The 15,763-nt window shown below is 51.5% G+C and overlaps 1 protein-coding gene across 3 annotated transcripts in view; it reads left to right on the top strand.

The window, feature by feature from the left end:
• The window catches only part of EYA3 (EYA transcriptional coactivator and phosphatase 3), a 29,113-nt gene extending 17,364 nt beyond the window's left edge, over positions 1–11,749 (top strand). For 2 of the 3 annotated variants that reach the window (XM_080357549.1, XM_080357550.1), the window contains 11 exons: positions 1,880–1,962; positions 3,746–3,929; positions 4,615–4,754; positions 5,599–5,682; positions 5,865–5,954; positions 6,584–6,642; positions 7,546–7,706; positions 8,552–8,666; positions 9,014–9,135; positions 9,339–9,439; positions 10,027–11,749. In XM_080357549.1, the coding sequence (XP_080213675.1) occupies positions 1,880–1,962; positions 3,746–3,929; positions 4,615–4,754; positions 5,599–5,682; positions 5,865–5,954; positions 6,584–6,642; positions 7,546–7,706; positions 8,552–8,666; positions 9,014–9,135; positions 9,339–9,439; positions 10,027–10,107 (1,220 nt within the window). In that variant the 3' untranslated portion in view covers positions 10,108–11,749. The remainder of the gene's footprint in view (positions 1–1,879; positions 1,963–3,745; positions 3,930–4,614; positions 4,755–5,598; positions 5,683–5,864; positions 5,955–6,583; positions 6,643–7,545; positions 7,707–8,551; positions 8,667–9,013; positions 9,136–9,338; positions 9,440–10,026) is intronic. The other variant, XR_013923125.1, reaches the window with a different exon arrangement.
• The last annotated feature ends 4,014 nt before the right edge of the window (positions 11,750–15,763 follow it).

A 15,763-nucleotide genomic window follows, 5' to 3' on the forward strand; every position in this document is an offset into this window, starting at 1 on the left:
GACGAGTTGACGCCGCGTTCAGAACCAGGTTGCTCAGTGTTTGTAACACTGGAAACACCACATTCCTTTAGACGTAACTTTTCTCCAGGTTCTCCCCCGGCAGAATGGATGATGGTGGTTTATAGCACCAGCTTTCATGGCCAAGGGTCAGAAATGGTTCTGGGCAGGATGTCCCCGGCGGGTCTGTGGGTGATGGACCACAGCGAGCACCTCAATCCCTGAATCACTTTTCTGGAAAACTGCTTTGCAAACGGGCAGGAAACTCTTCCTATTTTTGAGTTTGCTACGTTTGCTTATTGTCAAATGAGCAAGTGTGGGGGGCAGCTCAGCACTTGGGGGCTGCAGGGGGGTGTGGGAGCAGGCGCTGGAAGGATGGACGGTGTTGCTTTGTTAGTTATCTCCTGAAAACTTACATTTTCTCTGCAGTCCCAGGAGCAGGATGGTGCTGCTGTCCCACTGACACGTATTCCAGTGCGTGGACATGGTTCAAGCTGTAGATGCTGGATGGAATAATGGGATATTTGAGCTTCGGTGAAACAGAAAATGTATTAATCACCATTTCCCTTCCCAGCACATGGAGCAGGTCGAAACATCTTTGAAAACAACCAAAGCAAAACCGAATAGGATCGATCAGGCAGGGAATGCAGGGATGTAAGATCCGAGGGCTGGAAGTGGAGGAGAAGGAGAGGAAAAAAGAGTCATAGCACTTGTGTTTGCTGGTCTTTTAAACCCGAGACCATGGAGCGGTCACTTTGGGCGCATCCCTGCCGAACACTTTTGTAGGTCACAGGTGAAAGGAGTGACCCACAGTGCAGAAAGAATTGGTTCATCTATAGTGGGAGCTGTTTGTAAAGATCCGATGTGCAGCACTGTGTAGAGAAAGGGTAATTAGAAATGCTGGGAGGAAAACAGAGTTCAAATAGAAAGTGAAATTCAGATGAGGGAATCTGGGCACTTGGAATCTTTTTTTTGCCTCTGATTTCTTCACTTCTGTTCTCTAGCTCAGCGGAGAAGCTCTTCAGAGCACCACACAGGAGAATCACTCTGTTTGCTCCTTTAAGATACGTTTCTTTTGCTTTTCATCTTCTTTGAGGCATGTTTTGGACCCATTCCCTTCCCAGGAGCTGTTCACCAGGCGGGACCTGTGCTTGTCGTAACACAGCGGACCTTGAGAAGAGTTCGTGGTGGGGCCTGATTCTCTGGCCTTCAGAAGCTCGAGATCTTCGGTCTTGGGCTGAATTCCACATGGGTGTTATTTGGAGGAAGTGATGGTGATGCTGTGGATCTCTGCAAGTCTTTGCTTGAGCATCTCCAAGTGATTTTTGGTTGTATTTGTGCACAGAGGAAGATTTAGCACAAGAAAAGATGTCATGGTGGTACCTGTTTTGGTACATCTGGTGTTGTTCATGCTGATTTCATTGTATTCAGTAACCCCTGAGGGTCCCAAAACCCTGTGTGGAGTGACATGAAGCCACAAAATCTGCTCAATGACTTGTGTTCCCAGAACACGCTCTGGCAGCATCTTCTGTGCTTTGGAAGAACCAAATGCGACTATTAAACACCTTGACATTTATACTAACAACCCCACGTCTCTAATAATTTGTCCTACAAGCTGCTGACAAATCATTTCAGAAAATCTCATCCAACAAACAGTTGTAGTCTCTGGAACATTTGGAAGTCCTGGTTTTAATGATAAGCTAGCTCTCCTTCCCTGTAAGCTTCGCTGAAATGTAACTGGTTTCACAATACCCCCCAACCTGTTTTAGGCTGTTATAAGGAGAGTGTTCCAGTCTGTTAAGTTCTTGTTTCACACCTTTGCTTGGTCTTGTCTCCTGTGCTTTTCCAGAAGCATTTAATGCAGTAATTCTTAATTTTACAGCATCAACGACCAATGCCAGTCCAGTCTCCACGTCCTCAACCGTTGTCAATATTTCCACGTCAGCGGTCGCCAGCATCTCACAGGTAAAACTCCTTCCACGTTAATTTTAAGTGCAGCGTCTTTGTTTAACGTATTACTCAAAACTAACCAAGGAAAGCCAACTATTTGCATCACTAAAATAGAACTATTTTGAGAATCAAACCTGCAGGGAGGATTATAGCCTTTTAGGAGAATGTAACAGGGTGGATGGATGATGGCAGAACGGTGGATGTGGTCACCTTGACTTCAGTAAAGCCTTTGACACAGTCTCCCACAGCATCCTCACAGCTGAGCTGAGGAGGGGTGGTCTGGACAATAGAGTAGTGAGGTGGGTTGCAAACTGGCTTAAGGAGAGAAGCCAGAGAGTGGTGGTCAATGGTGCGGAGTCTAGTTGGAGGCCAGTATCCAGTGCAGTGCCTCAGGGGGCAGTACTGGGGCCAATATTATTCAATATATTCATTAATGATTTGGACAAGGGACATGAGTGACTGTCAGCAAGTTTGCTGGTGACACCAAGCTTGGAGGAGTGGTGACACTGGAAGCTGTGCTGCCATCAGAGACCTGGACAGGCTGGAGAGCACTGGGCCCTTGTGGCCAGGAAGGCCAATGACATCATGGGGTGTATTACAAGGGAGGTGGTTAGTAGATCGAGAGAGGTTCTCCTTCCCCTCTGCTCTGCCCTGGGGAGACCACACCTGGAATATTGTGTCCAGTTCTGGGCCCCTCAGTTCCAGCAGGACAGGGAACTGCTGGAGAGGGTCCAGCGTAGGGCAACAAAGATGATTAAGGGAGTGGAGCACCTCCCTTATGAGGAAAGGCTGAGGGAGCTGGGGCTCTTTAGTTTTGAGAAGAGGAGACTGAGAGGTGACCTTATTAATGTTTATAAATATATAAAGGGTGAGTGACACGAGGATGGAGCCAGGCTCTTCTCGGTGACAAACAATGATAGGACAAGGGGTAATGGGATCAATGGAACAAAAGAGGTTCCACTTAAATTTGAGAAAAGACCTCTTCTCAGTGAGGGTGGCAGAGCCTGGCCCAGGCTGCCCGGGGGGGTTGTGGAGTCTCCTTCTCTGCAGACATTCAAAACCCACCTGGACATGTTCCTGTGCGACCTCACCCAGGCGTTCCTGCTCCATGGGGGGATTGGACTGGATGATCTTTTGAGGTCCCTTCCAATCCCAACCATACTGTGATACTGTGATACTGTGTTTTTTGAACACCTTTGGTTCTCCCTCAGCAAGAAAAGGAAAATAGGTCGTACACAAACAAACCAGAAGACTCCGGTAAAGCAGGAGACGCTTTCTGACGCTGCTAGAAGAGAAGTCCTAAAGCTCTGCAGCTATGACCTGCTGTGGGTAAACAGAGAATGATCAGCAGTTAATTGCTGTTCTGAATATTTAGATGCACAAAGGAACCCTTCAGTGTCGTGACAAACAGAACGGGAATATCAGAAGTGTGGAAACTGCAGCAGATGCACAGAAATCCTCGTATGCTTGTGCTGGTGCTTTTTATGATTTTTTTTAATTAACATAAACTTGCCTGGAGGTCTAAGGGGAAAAAAGGGTTTTCTTTCAGTAGTGCAGACCAGGGTGCCTGGGTCACCAGTCCAGGCTGCTGTGGCTCTGTCAGTACATCTGCAATCAGCAAGTAACACACAAGAGAAAAGCACAAATCCCAGACCACGGGGTGAAGTGATGGCGTGCTGTCCGCTTGGTGCTCCCTGTCTTTGTCACATTGTTCATCATGAACTAATTTTGGAACTGAATGCAGAGGAGTGTTTTCTGCAAGAAGTGTCCTATTGTAACGAACCCTTTCCTCGAACAGGAATATCCCACCTACACGATCCTGGGCCAGAGCCAGTACCAGACGTGCTACCCAAGCTCTGGCTTTGGAGTGGTGGCCCCGGCGGACGGCACTGCGGAGAGCGCCGCGTTACAGACCAGCGCGTACCCCGCCGAGAAGCCCAATGCCGCGGCGCCCGCGCGGATGGTGCAGAGACATTCCTCCGGTACGGCTGGGGCTTGAGCTCCCGCGGTAAACGCGACAGGGAGAACGTGTTCTTATTTGATGGTAAAAGCCTGGGGAACCGACCTGTTATTTCAAGGCGCTGGCCAGGGAATGGCCCGGTGACTGTTCAGTGCCGTTTTCTCAGCTCAGGAATTCTCCACGTTCACCATTTTGCATGAATTTTCATAGGAATTGCGATGTCTTATCTTCAAGACCCCGAATGAATTGAAGCTCTTTCAAGTCCCTTGTGCTATTTCTGAACTAGTTAGGCCGACGTTTGGGATGTTAACTCTTTTGCCTGAACTTTTATGAAGGGTTCAGAGAGTATGTCCCATCATGGTCATAATGTTCTGCAGATCAAAGCACTGATTTTTGATTTTACTTACTTTTTTTAATCACGGTGCTTTATTCTTTCTATTAATAGGCTCCATAATGGCTCCTCATCAGTCATGGCCATGGTGCTTGGCCAAATCTCTCTCTCTAGGGTCAAGATCATCCTGTTTTTCTTTACTAATTCTTGGACAGGCCAGTGGAGCTGTAGGTTTGTGTGTCATCCAACCACTATTGTGTCCATAAAGCAAGAAAACACCTTCACCTATTGCAAAGGAGCTTTGTGGCTGAACGCTGTGAGCTGCTGTTTGTTTTGAGACGCGAGCGTTGAAAGCCGTGTTCTTTCTTTCTTCTAGGAGACGCGTCCACGAGTCCTTCGTTAGCAAGAGCAACAGCAAGTAAAGAGCTGGATGAGCAGGCAAGAAAAAACATCCCTGGGAAGAACAGGGGGAAGAGGAAAGCAGATCCCTCCTCCTCCCAGGACAGCGAACTGGAGGTGAGGAGCAAACTTGTTTTCTGCAGGTGTGGTGGTAAAACTCTTCTTTCCTCCTTCCTCCATGGAGATGGAAGGAGAGAATCTGGGAAATTCCCCTGGCCCACATTATCTGCACACTGGCTGAATCGAGTTCTTAGTGGTCCTTGACAAGCATCACTTAAACACGTCTTGGAATCGTCAGCAGAGGAGACGTCAGGACATGCGCCCCACGTGCGAAATATGCAGTTGGTGAACTTCTAGTTCCTCTGCAGTTTATCAAAGTCCTTCTGTGCTGAAACTCTGTCCACGTGGCAGCCAGTCCCTCGTATTTATCATAACAGAGTGTCTCTGATAAACACCAAGATCCTCACCAGCTGAAACAGAGAAGTAAAGTTAACAGCAGAGTCAATTATACTGATAAGCGGCATTTTTTATTTTACCAGCTCTGGGGGTCATCCTTCGTAAGACTGGATGCTCTTGCATCGCTTATATTCACATAATTATTAGATACAATACATCTATTAATGATTAGTTAAATATAAACTGAGCACTCTGCTTCTAAACAGTGTATCACTCAGTCTTCTGTCTCCCTCTTGTCATGCAGAAAGATCTAAAACTTGAGAAATATCCCCTCGTTTTGCATTTATATCATGTCAGTTGGTTAATGATGGGGACATCTTCTATAACTTAATCACAGTACATATTAATTTAGCAGCTTCTCTTCTCTTGTTTACCTGGTGCTCTCCAGATCACAGCCAGTAAACTTCTACCTTCTAAAGTTCATTAGCACCCTGAAACTTTCTCCTTCATCGCAGCTCGGTGCTTGGGATATCTCAGCTCTGACCTGTTTCTGTTCCCTACGCAGCGTGTGTTTCTCTGGGACCTGGATGAGACCATCATCATCTTCCATTCGCTGCTCACGGGGTCTTACGCTCAAAAATACGGCAAGGTACCGCTCTTTTCTGAGGAAGAAAAACCAGATCTGTTACGCAGAAGTAAATGTTAAACTTTGGGAAAGGAGTAGAAAATTATATACAGGGGAAATTTCATCCAACGTAACTGATGAAAGATTTATCGCAATTTACTTCTGCATTTAACCACCATGAATTTCATTTTCTCATGTTTTGCCAGGATCCAACTCTGGTGATCGGCTCGGGCCTGTCAATGGAGGAGATGATTTTCGAAGTGGCCGATACTCACTTGTTTTTCAATGACTTGGAGGTACGTGACCGATGGTTTTGGGGACCGTCCACTTCCATGCACAGTGTTCTTGGCCAAATTAAATCCACGTCACTGTTCTGCACTAATCCACGGAAGCCAAATATAAATCTTTGTTTAATCATGTGCTGTGTTATCAGATACTAATGGACACAGCAACACAATCTATATACTGAGGTGTCAAGTTCTCCAGAATATGGAATTAAATGGTTGGAATTAGCAAAGTTCCCGACCGATCTTCTTTGACACGAGTCCACGAATATGAACGTAATTTGCAGAATTTACAGGCCTAATTTAAAGGTTAGGAAGGCAAAATATGAACAGTGAGCAATTAATTGTAGGTGCATCACTGAAAACAAGATGGTTTTGTTGCTGCAAATAGAAACTTAAATGGAGCTTCCGTTTGTGGCTGTGAAGTTAGCGAAGGTGGTAACGCCAGTTACAAAACAAAACACCAAATACTCCTGTGCCAGAAAGGTGTTGATTGATGTGTTAACTATGTGTTAACTTATTGCTGTGGGTGTTGGGTAGTAACATGAGGGGGTTGTTTCATATCACGCTTTAATCTGAACATTTCAGGATGTTTCTGGGTTCCACCAGCGTGGCTTTATTTTTCTTTCTTTCTTGGGCAGGAGTGTGACCAGGTGCACATAGAAGACGTGGCGTCTGACGACAACGGCCAGGATTTAAGGTGGCGTAGTGATGAAATGTGCAGCTGGTTTTTGTGGGGGCTTCCAGCCCCCATGAGGATGGAGCTCAGCCTTGTGCGGGGCATGAAACTTGGAAAGGGAGTTTTTTTGGTCCTGGGTGGTATTTCTTTGAAGACCTACAAATCATTAAGACTTGAGGAATTGTACCTGTGCAGAGGTCCAAGCAAGCATAGGAAACTACAGCCTATTTTGTCTTTACAGACCATTCACGCCATGATTCAGCCCAATAAAATATTTCACTTTGGGGTCTTCTTGCTTCTCATTGGATCTTTTCCTCTGGTTCCACGTGGGCCTTTGTTTTGTTCAGCTGTAGACATTGTTTATTGTCCATAACCTTGCAGGTAGTTCTGTCTGAATAAATCCTTTATTCTCAAAGTGCAAATTGGACTTTATCTTGCAAGTGTTCAGTGCGGGTTGTAGTTGCTTTTCGTATATATGAGCAGAACTTTCCAGCTTAAATTTTAGCAAATCCAGCTTACCAAGTAACATGAAGCAAAGAGTATGTTAAAAATCATACATATGAACAGTGAGCAATTAATTGTAGGTGCATCACTGAAAACAAGATGGTTTTGTTGCTGCAAATAGAAACTTAAATGGAGCTTCCATTTGTGGCTGTGAAGTTAGCGAAGGTGGTAACACCAGTTACAAAACAAAACACCAAATACTCCTGTGCCAGAAAGGTGGTGATTGATGTGTTAACTATGTGTTAACTATGTGTATTATCTTTTAATAATTCATTACATTTAGTGTGTATCTACTTAAGCTAAATGATTAATATTGAACTGGGCTCATGCACTGACCTGTGGGTAGTAAAACCGTTGCCGTACAGCTCCGTCGTTACTCTGCCGCCGCAGCCGTGTAACAGCTCTGCTTTTCCCAACCAGCAACTACAATTTCTCCACGGACGGCTTCAGCGGCTCGGGCAGCACCGCGAATCACGGCTCGTCGGTCGGCGTCCAGGGCGGCGTGGACTGGATGAGAAAACTGGCGTTCCGCTACCGCAGGGTGCGCGAGATCTACGATAAATACAAAACCAACGTCGGAGGTGGGTGTTCTCAAACGGGCTTCGCGGTGCCGGCCCCGGCATTCCTCAGAGCTTTTGCTTTCCTGAGCGTTTGGATAAAGTAACGTTCTCCTAGTGCTAAGCGGGACCCAGTTTCCATGGAATCTAAGAGGGTAATGTCTTCCAAAAGCGAACACCGTGCCAGTCGCAGGCTGTGATTTATTGTGTGGATGAGAACAGTCAGTCGATCCTGCATTTAAGAGAAAATTTTGGTGTGGTGTCCCTTTGCTGATACATTTTCTGTTTAGCCTGAATCTTGGCGCTGACACCCCTGGGAAGGGGTGATGCTGGAGCAGCTCAGCAGGATGACTCAGCCTGGTGGGTTTTGGGCTGGGATACCCTTTACCTACACAAAAAAAACCCTTTATAGATGTTTTCTCAGACATATTTTCTAAGAAGCAGCTGTTCACAGATGGGTGTCTGGGCTCAGCTGTGTCACTGGAGGCTGGTTTCTCCTGTTGCCTCTAGACAGTCTCAGGTGCCCTCAGTACCGTGTTATTTAATAGAATCACAGAATCATTTCAGTTGGAAGAGACCCTTCAGATCATCTGTCCAACCATAACCTAATAACACTAAACCACCCTAAGAACCTCATCTCCATGTCTGTTCAACCCCCCCGGGATGGTGACTCCACCACTGCCCTGGGCAGCATGTTCTAGTGCTTCACAACCCTTTCCATGCAAAAATGGTTCCCAAGATCCAACTTGGCGCAACTTGAAGCCGTTTTCCTCCTTTATTGCGGAACAGGCCGCTCTTAACGAAGCGCTGGCTCTCTGTATCAGACCTTCCGCGCTCAGCTGGGAACACTCGTGTTGTTTTCCTCCCAGGCCTTCTCAGCCCGCAGAAGAGGGAAGCTCTGCAGCGACTCAGGACCGATATCGAAGTGCTAACGGATTCCTGGCTGGAAACTGCATTAAAGTCCCTGCTGCTCATACAGTCCAGGTACGGAACTGGAAATGTGGACATTGCTTTTTCAGCCCTTTCTCTTGCTTGGAGCTGTGTCCATGTGTGATACCGCTGCTGTTTGTCACAGGTGAATAAACTCCCGAGCACCCTTCTCCTTCATCACCTGTTGTTAGGAAGGTCCCCTATGCTCGCAAAAGTGCCTTTCTGCCAAAGAATTTATGTTGGAAACAAAAAGCAAAGAAACAAACCCCACAAATGACCCGAGAAGCCTTTTGAAAGCAGGACAACAAAGCGCGTGGTGCTTCAGCAAGCTGAGCGAGCTGCCCAGCGCGGCACCGCTGCCCAGAGATGTGCTCTTACCAGCGCTGTTCTTCTTCTTCTAGAAAAAACTGTGTGAACATCCTGATCACGACCACCCAGCTGGTGCCAGCCCTGGCCAAAGTCCTCCTGTACGGATTGGGCGAGGTGTTTCCCATCGAAAACATTTATAGCGCTACAAAAATAGGTAAGGGCTTGTGCTGAGGCGTCTGCTTGGGTTTTTACACAGGAAATATAATTCCCCATAGTGTGATAGTGGTGGCTTCTGGCCTCAGGAGCTTGACTGGGTGTTATCCCCTTCCCAATAAGACAAGAATGTTTCTGTACTGGGAAGAGGGGACCTGCCAGGCTTCTGGTACCGTCTGCCTAAGGCAGGGCTGTCTTTCGCAGGTAAGGAGAGCTGTTTCGAGAGGATCGTGTCGCGATTCGGGAAGAAAGTCACCTACGTGGTGATTGGAGACGGGCGGGACGAAGAGGTCGCAGCGAAGCAGGTGGGTCAGGGGAAGGTTTGGCCTTTGACGCGAGAGATCTTCACTGCGCTAAGATGGGGAGTTTCCTGGCTCTTTGGGGTTTAAAGTTTGTTTTACGTAGGATTGCTGTAATAAACCAGGATGTTGATGTAGCACATCACGCAGCCGTCAGGTGGGATAACACGATTTCTCTAAGTCAGGGCTCAGTTGCCAGCAGTCAGATCTATCTACAATTGGTCTGAATTACAAACACAGAGCAAATATCTTGTTTGGTTTGGGCAGCCCTGAAGAGGTCGTTGAGTCGCGCTCATGAAAGGCAGTGAAATGCAGAGATTGCTGCCGGGCCGTCACCTCTACGGGCTGCCCCGTGCCAGGTTGTCACCTCCACGGATCCTCTGGAGCCCTGGAAAGGCTTTTGTGGGTGAAGCAGGAGCTGATAGTCAGTGCTGACCCATCGTAAACAGCCGCGCACGTCGGGCTTCAGATCCCAGTGTGCACGTGCCCAGGGTCCTTCCGAACGGGCTGTGCTGTCACCTGCACCGCAGTGCACCCTGAGCGCTTCCAGCCCTAAAATCACCCCCTAAACCCGACTTTGTCATCTGTTCCAGCACAACATGCCCTTCTGGAGGATCACGAATCACGCAGACCTGGTGTCCCTTCACCAAGCCCTTGAGCTGGATTTCCTGTGAGGAGCCGGAGCAGATCGCTCTGCACCGCCCGGGAAGCAGAAAGCTCGGACATTTGGGGACTCGCTTTTCAGCTCGATGAAGAAACACACGTAACACAAACCGTACAGTAGAACACGACAGCGGGTGGTTTCCAAGGAGCACACGAGGTGCTGTATAAAGGAGCACAAGATGCCGCAGAGCTGGAGCTGGAGGGGGTGATACAACAGCAGGAGTGTTTGTAAGAGCCTTCTCCTTTCTATTCGACTTAGTCGTAGAACCCAAGTAAACACAAAACCTTATTTTTATAGCAAAAACACTGATGGCAGAGCTGAACCTCCCTTGTTTCGCCAAGCTGAAAAGAGCTATGTTTGTTGTTTTTTTTTTCCATAGGAAATACTAATGAAAATGTCAAAAATACCTCTATTGCTGTGAAACGCGTCCTCTCTCCTTCCCTTGGGTGTCCAAAGCAGTTAATTTATTACAATGTCCTTATGTTATTTCCTCAACGTGGGATTACTGGAAAATAGCAAGATAAGGGAGTTGTTTCTTGTAGAGGAAATGTGGGTGTTCTGAGTTGATCCCGGCGGCTTCGTGTGTGCACAAGCCCTGTTACCAAGCGGGAGATCATTGGATTCCAGCTCCCCAGGCCGGAGATCCCACCGATTTTTCCCTACCTGTGAACAAGAGATCCAGCACGACGCTGCTGCAGATGAAGAGCCCTCGTCTTGACTTAGGAACAGTTTGACAGAACTAAATCCTCACGAATGTTACAAAGAAGGGCCTGGTTATTAACCTCACCTCCACTTTCCTGCCTCCGTTTGGGAGAGTAAGTTCCTTTTAGTAGAATCAAATTGGATTTTCTTGTATTCTTTGCATTAGCCTGACGACATAGTTAGAAACAAAACCCTTGTTAAGAGGGACTTAATTTCCTCTGTCCTCTGCGTAGAAGCCGCTGCCCGCGAGCAGCGCGACCTCTCGTCCCGTTAGAAAAGTCCGAGGAGCAGATTCCTGCCGCGGTGTCACCGCACGGCTCGGTCGAGGGATCTTTGTGCTGCTCGGCGAGGGGTGTGAAGAGACGCAGGAGCCCGCGGGGGACGCTCTCCCGTCTCAGGTGTGTTCTGTGCTGGATCCTGAACATCTCTCAGCCCATCCAAAGGTCTCGGTGTCCCTGTCAAACAGCCCGTTCGGAGCGCGTCCCGTACCCCGGCTGAACTTTGGGATTCAAACCTGTGCCTTAAACCTCCCACCACCGGCCCCTTTGCTTCCCAAACACCCGCGGCAGCTGGACGGTTGCGCCCGGGCGCCCCAGCGGGCGCTGCGCCTGCGGTTCCGGCTTCGCTTCCTCTTCGTTTACTTTCAAATGTTTTAAGGAAATTTTTAAGACGTCGGCAAAATTGGGACTCTTGCAGCCAGTGGCATTTCGTACTGATATTTATACGATGTCTCCTTGAATGTATGTAAAGTACTTTTATAACAGGAGGTTGATGGTACATTTCTGTGTTTGTTTAATAAAGGTTGTCCTGGCTATTTTATTTCTCTCTCTGCTGGCTGAGTTTGTGACGTTTCCTGGCTCGTGTGGCAGGAACAGCATCTCTGTCCAAGCGCTGGTTGCGTCTATCCCTGTGCTCTCCCACTCCCCTGACCTGGTGACAAACCCCAGTGCCTGAGTGACAGTCCCTGGGGTGTCACCAGCTTCACTGCAGCCCCGGGGGCTTCCAAATAGCCCCCGATCCACTGATGCCAGCTGGGCAGGTGTCGGCGCTGGGGGGAGCAGCAGGACCCCGAGCTGTGGTACCGACCCGCGGTGCTGCCGCTGCGGAGCCTTCGCCCGTTGTGCTCTGTGTAATGAGAACTGTCTTACAAACTGGAAAAAGAAATAATAAAGTCTTTATTTTCTATAGTCAGCGCTTCAGCCTGTTCTCTGACATCCCTGCGGGCAGCGATGCGGCCCTGTGACACCGGGCATGGGGGACAGTCCCCTGGCTCTGCCGCACCCCACAATCAACATTTGCTGCTTGACCAAGAAAAGGAACGGTCTGGGGCCGCAGGGGTGAGCAGCCGGGCCCCCCACCTGGGCTCCCGGGACGAGGCTTTGGCTCCGTCCTGCTCGGCAACCGCCGCAAAGGGCACGACCGACGTTTCTGGCCACGGAGAATCCGCGTTGGAAAGGGCTTCCCTGGTCTCGAGGGGGCAAAGCCCCTCACCCCCCCTGACCCTGTGCTGCCCCATAACCCCTCCCCAGGGCGCGGGCAGCCCTGGGCTCTCCCAGCACAGGGGCGTCAATGCCGGGAGATCTTTGACCTCAACAGCAGGAGGAAAATCCCGGCTGCAAACAGCTCAGCCGAGGAGGGAACGAGCTCCCCAAGACCCGCATCCACCGCCCCAGCAGCAACAGAGACAGACAACGAACTTGCTTTTTGTTGTTTTGGGTTTTTTTCTGAAAAAGCTACTGACAAAAGACCAAGGGGCAGCGCAGCCGCTGCTGCCGGCCCCGAGCAACGCCGCGGCTCTCCCAGCGGCACCAGCACCGCGCCGGCTGCGCTGGGACTCACCGCGTGGTTGCAACATCGCTCCTGGATTCCACCGGGTCCCTCCAGCCTCCCGGAACAGCCCGGGGGAAGGACCAGGAGCCGGATCCTTGTCCTGGAGGCGCCGAGCTCACACCGCAGGCTCAGCAGCCGCCCGGTTCAGGAAGCGCCGCGACACCAGCCGGCAAACGGGGAGCGGCACCGGGCGGCGCGTCCTCCTGTCCGCGAGGGCCGGGCCGAGCGCAGCTGCAGCTCATGGCGGCTCTTTGGGGCGCAGCCGCCTGCAGCGGGCGGCTCGGCAGCAGCCCCAGCGGGCAGCGGGTGGGGCAGCGGGACGCGGTGCGAGCGCTCATCCGAGGGGTCCCTGCCCCAGAGCCGGGCCAGCAGCGCGCTGTCCACCGGGATGAAGCCGTGATGGGTGATGCTGCGGCCCAGCGTCCACCCCGGTGCACCAGCTGCGGTAGACGATCATGGCCACAATGGCCCCGTAGAGCTGCTCGGGGCCTGGAGGCTCCATGGAGTCTGTGCCCTGCAGGCTGGCCCAGACGAACATCGCCAGCCACACCGGTGGGACACAGACGGCCACGCCGTGGGGCCAGGGCAGGGTAAAGGGGGCGACAGCGAGGACACGGGGGGCAGGTGAGGAAGAGGTTCCACAAGAAACAGACAATGGAGGAGCCCGAGATCAGCTCGTACCCATCCTGCAAGAATGAGCGCAGGGACTGGTGCTATTCAGCAGGGACTGGTGCTGTTCAGCAGGGACTGATGCTGTTCAGCAGGGGCTGGTGCTGTTCAGCAGGGAATGGTGCTGTTCAGCAGGGACCGGTGCTGTTCAGCAGGGGCCGATGCTGTTCAGCAGGGAATGGTGCTGTTCAGCAGGGAATGGTGCTGTTCAGCAGGGACCGGTGCTGTTCAGCAGGGGCCGATGCTGTTCAGCAGGGGCCGATGCTGTTCAGCAGGGAATGGTGCTGTTCAGCAGGGACTGGTGCTGTTCAGCAGGGACTGATGCTGTTCAGCAGGGGCTGGTGCTGCTCAGCAGGGAATGGTGCTGTTCAGCAGGGACTGGTGCTGTTCAGCAGGGACTGATGCTGTTCAGCAGGGGCTGGTGCTGTTCAGCAGGGAATGGTGCTGTTCAGCAGGGACTGGTGCTGTTCAGCAGGGAATGGTGCTGTTCAGCAGGGACTGATGCTGTTCAGCAGGGACTGATGCTGTTCAGCAGGGGCTGGTGCTGTTCAGCAGAGGCTGGTGGTGTTCAGCAGGGACTGATGCTGTTCAGCAGGGGCCGGTGCTGTTCAGCAGGGGCCGGTGCTGTTCAGCAGGGACTGATGCTGTTCAGCAGGGGCTGGTGCTGTTCAGCAGAGGCTGGTGGTGTTCAGCAGGGACCGATGCTGTTCAGCAGGGGCCGGTGCTGTTCAGCAGGGGCTGGTGCTGTTCAGCAGGGACACCGTGCGGGTCCCCAGCCCCGAGGTGCCGAGGGCAGCACCGGGTGGGGGCAGCAGCGCTGGGACCCGCTGGCTCTGCAGGGCCCGTGTCCCCCCAGGGAACCGCGGCCACTGGGAGCGGCGCGCGAGGTTCACACAGACAGACCTGGGAGAGCAGGGAGCTCACCCGGCGCACCTGCTCTAGTCACCATTAACAGTTTGTAGGGTTTATAGGGTTTACAGGTACGGGCCTGCACTAAGGTGTTTACATAAGATGTTTTTCCACTAATTGTTATTAAAAACACACTAAACTCATGTGATGTTTGTCTCGCTGTTCCACTCATTCACAGCCCAGGCCCAAGCACATTCACACACCCCGTGCACTTGCGGGCGGTTTTCCGGCCCGAGACACCATTCCCACGAGCCTGGGCTGTAACTCTTTACAATTATGAGAAATGTACTTCAAAATAATCTGTCCGAGGCCCTTTATATATTATTATGTTGGTATTATGTCTTTGACCGTCCAGATGGTCATGTCAGTACTGACCTTCCTTTGCCATCCAGGTGGCTGGAACCGCACACCTTGTTTCCCACGTTTCTACCTTCCCGCAGGGCCCCGCACGGGCGGCGCTGGCGCAGGAACCGCCCCCCGCTCCCTGCCCCCCGCTCCCCGCCCCCCGCTCCCCGCTCCCCGCTCCCTGCCAGGACAGGTGGCAAAATGCCCCCTCGGCGGGCTCCACCGCACCCTCCACCGCCGCATCAGCGTCTCCCCGCTCCTGCTGCTCTCCCGACCCTGACCCGCTGTGGGGCACGTGGGGGAACGACCACAGGGGTGCCGCAGTTCAGCCCCCCGGCGCAGGCTCAGCACAGCCCACTGGGGCACCTGAGGCCTCCCGTGGAGGGAAGGAGCGATGTGGGAGAGGATTGACACTGGAGAACCTCAAAGCAAGGACAGAACAGTGTCCTGCAGCCCCCGCAGCCCGTCTGGCCTGTGAGAGCCACCAAGATGCTGCAGGGAGTGGAGCATCTCCCGTGTGAGGAAAGGCTGAGGGAGCTGGGGCTCTGGAGCTGGACAAGAGGACACTGAGGGGGGACTCATTGCTGGGGATCAAGATGGAAAGGGGCAGTGTCAGGAGGATGGAGCCAGGCTCTGCTGGTGACAACCAGGGACAGGACAAGGGGCAATGGGTGCAAACTGGAACACAGGAGGTTCCACTTAAATTTGAGAAGCAACTTGTTGGGGTGAGGGTGTCAGAGCCTGGCCCAGGCTGCCCAGGGGGTTGTGGAGTCTCCTTCTGTGCAGACATTCCAACCCGCCTGGACACCTTCCTGTGTAACCTCATCTGGGTGTTCCTGCTCCATGGGGGGATTGCACTGGATGAGCTTTCCAGGGCCCTTCAACCCCTGACACTCTGGGGTTCTGTGGCCACCGTGGTCAGCCCCGTGGAGCTGGTGGCCATGGACTCCGGGCTCACGTCCGCCCGCCGAGCCATGGGAGGCACCTCCAGTGACAGATGAACCATCATCGACATGGACCCAGCACCAGAACCCAAGGCAGAGACGGAGGGGAAAGCTGTGCCTGTGGAAATCAGGACTGAGGAGACAGCGTTGGGAGATGTGGAGGAGCAGCAGCTGGTCCATAACGCGGACATTGTGGTCTTGGAGGACTGAGTGGGGACAGCAAGCGTCACTTTGTGGAATTTGCTGTATTTTGGGCTTTTTTGTTAA

Source organism: Nesoenas mayeri (assembly GCF_963082525.1).
Source record: "Nesoenas mayeri genome assembly, chromosome: 21".
Taxonomy (NCBI): domain Eukaryota; kingdom Metazoa; phylum Chordata; class Aves; order Columbiformes; family Columbidae; genus Nesoenas; species Nesoenas mayeri.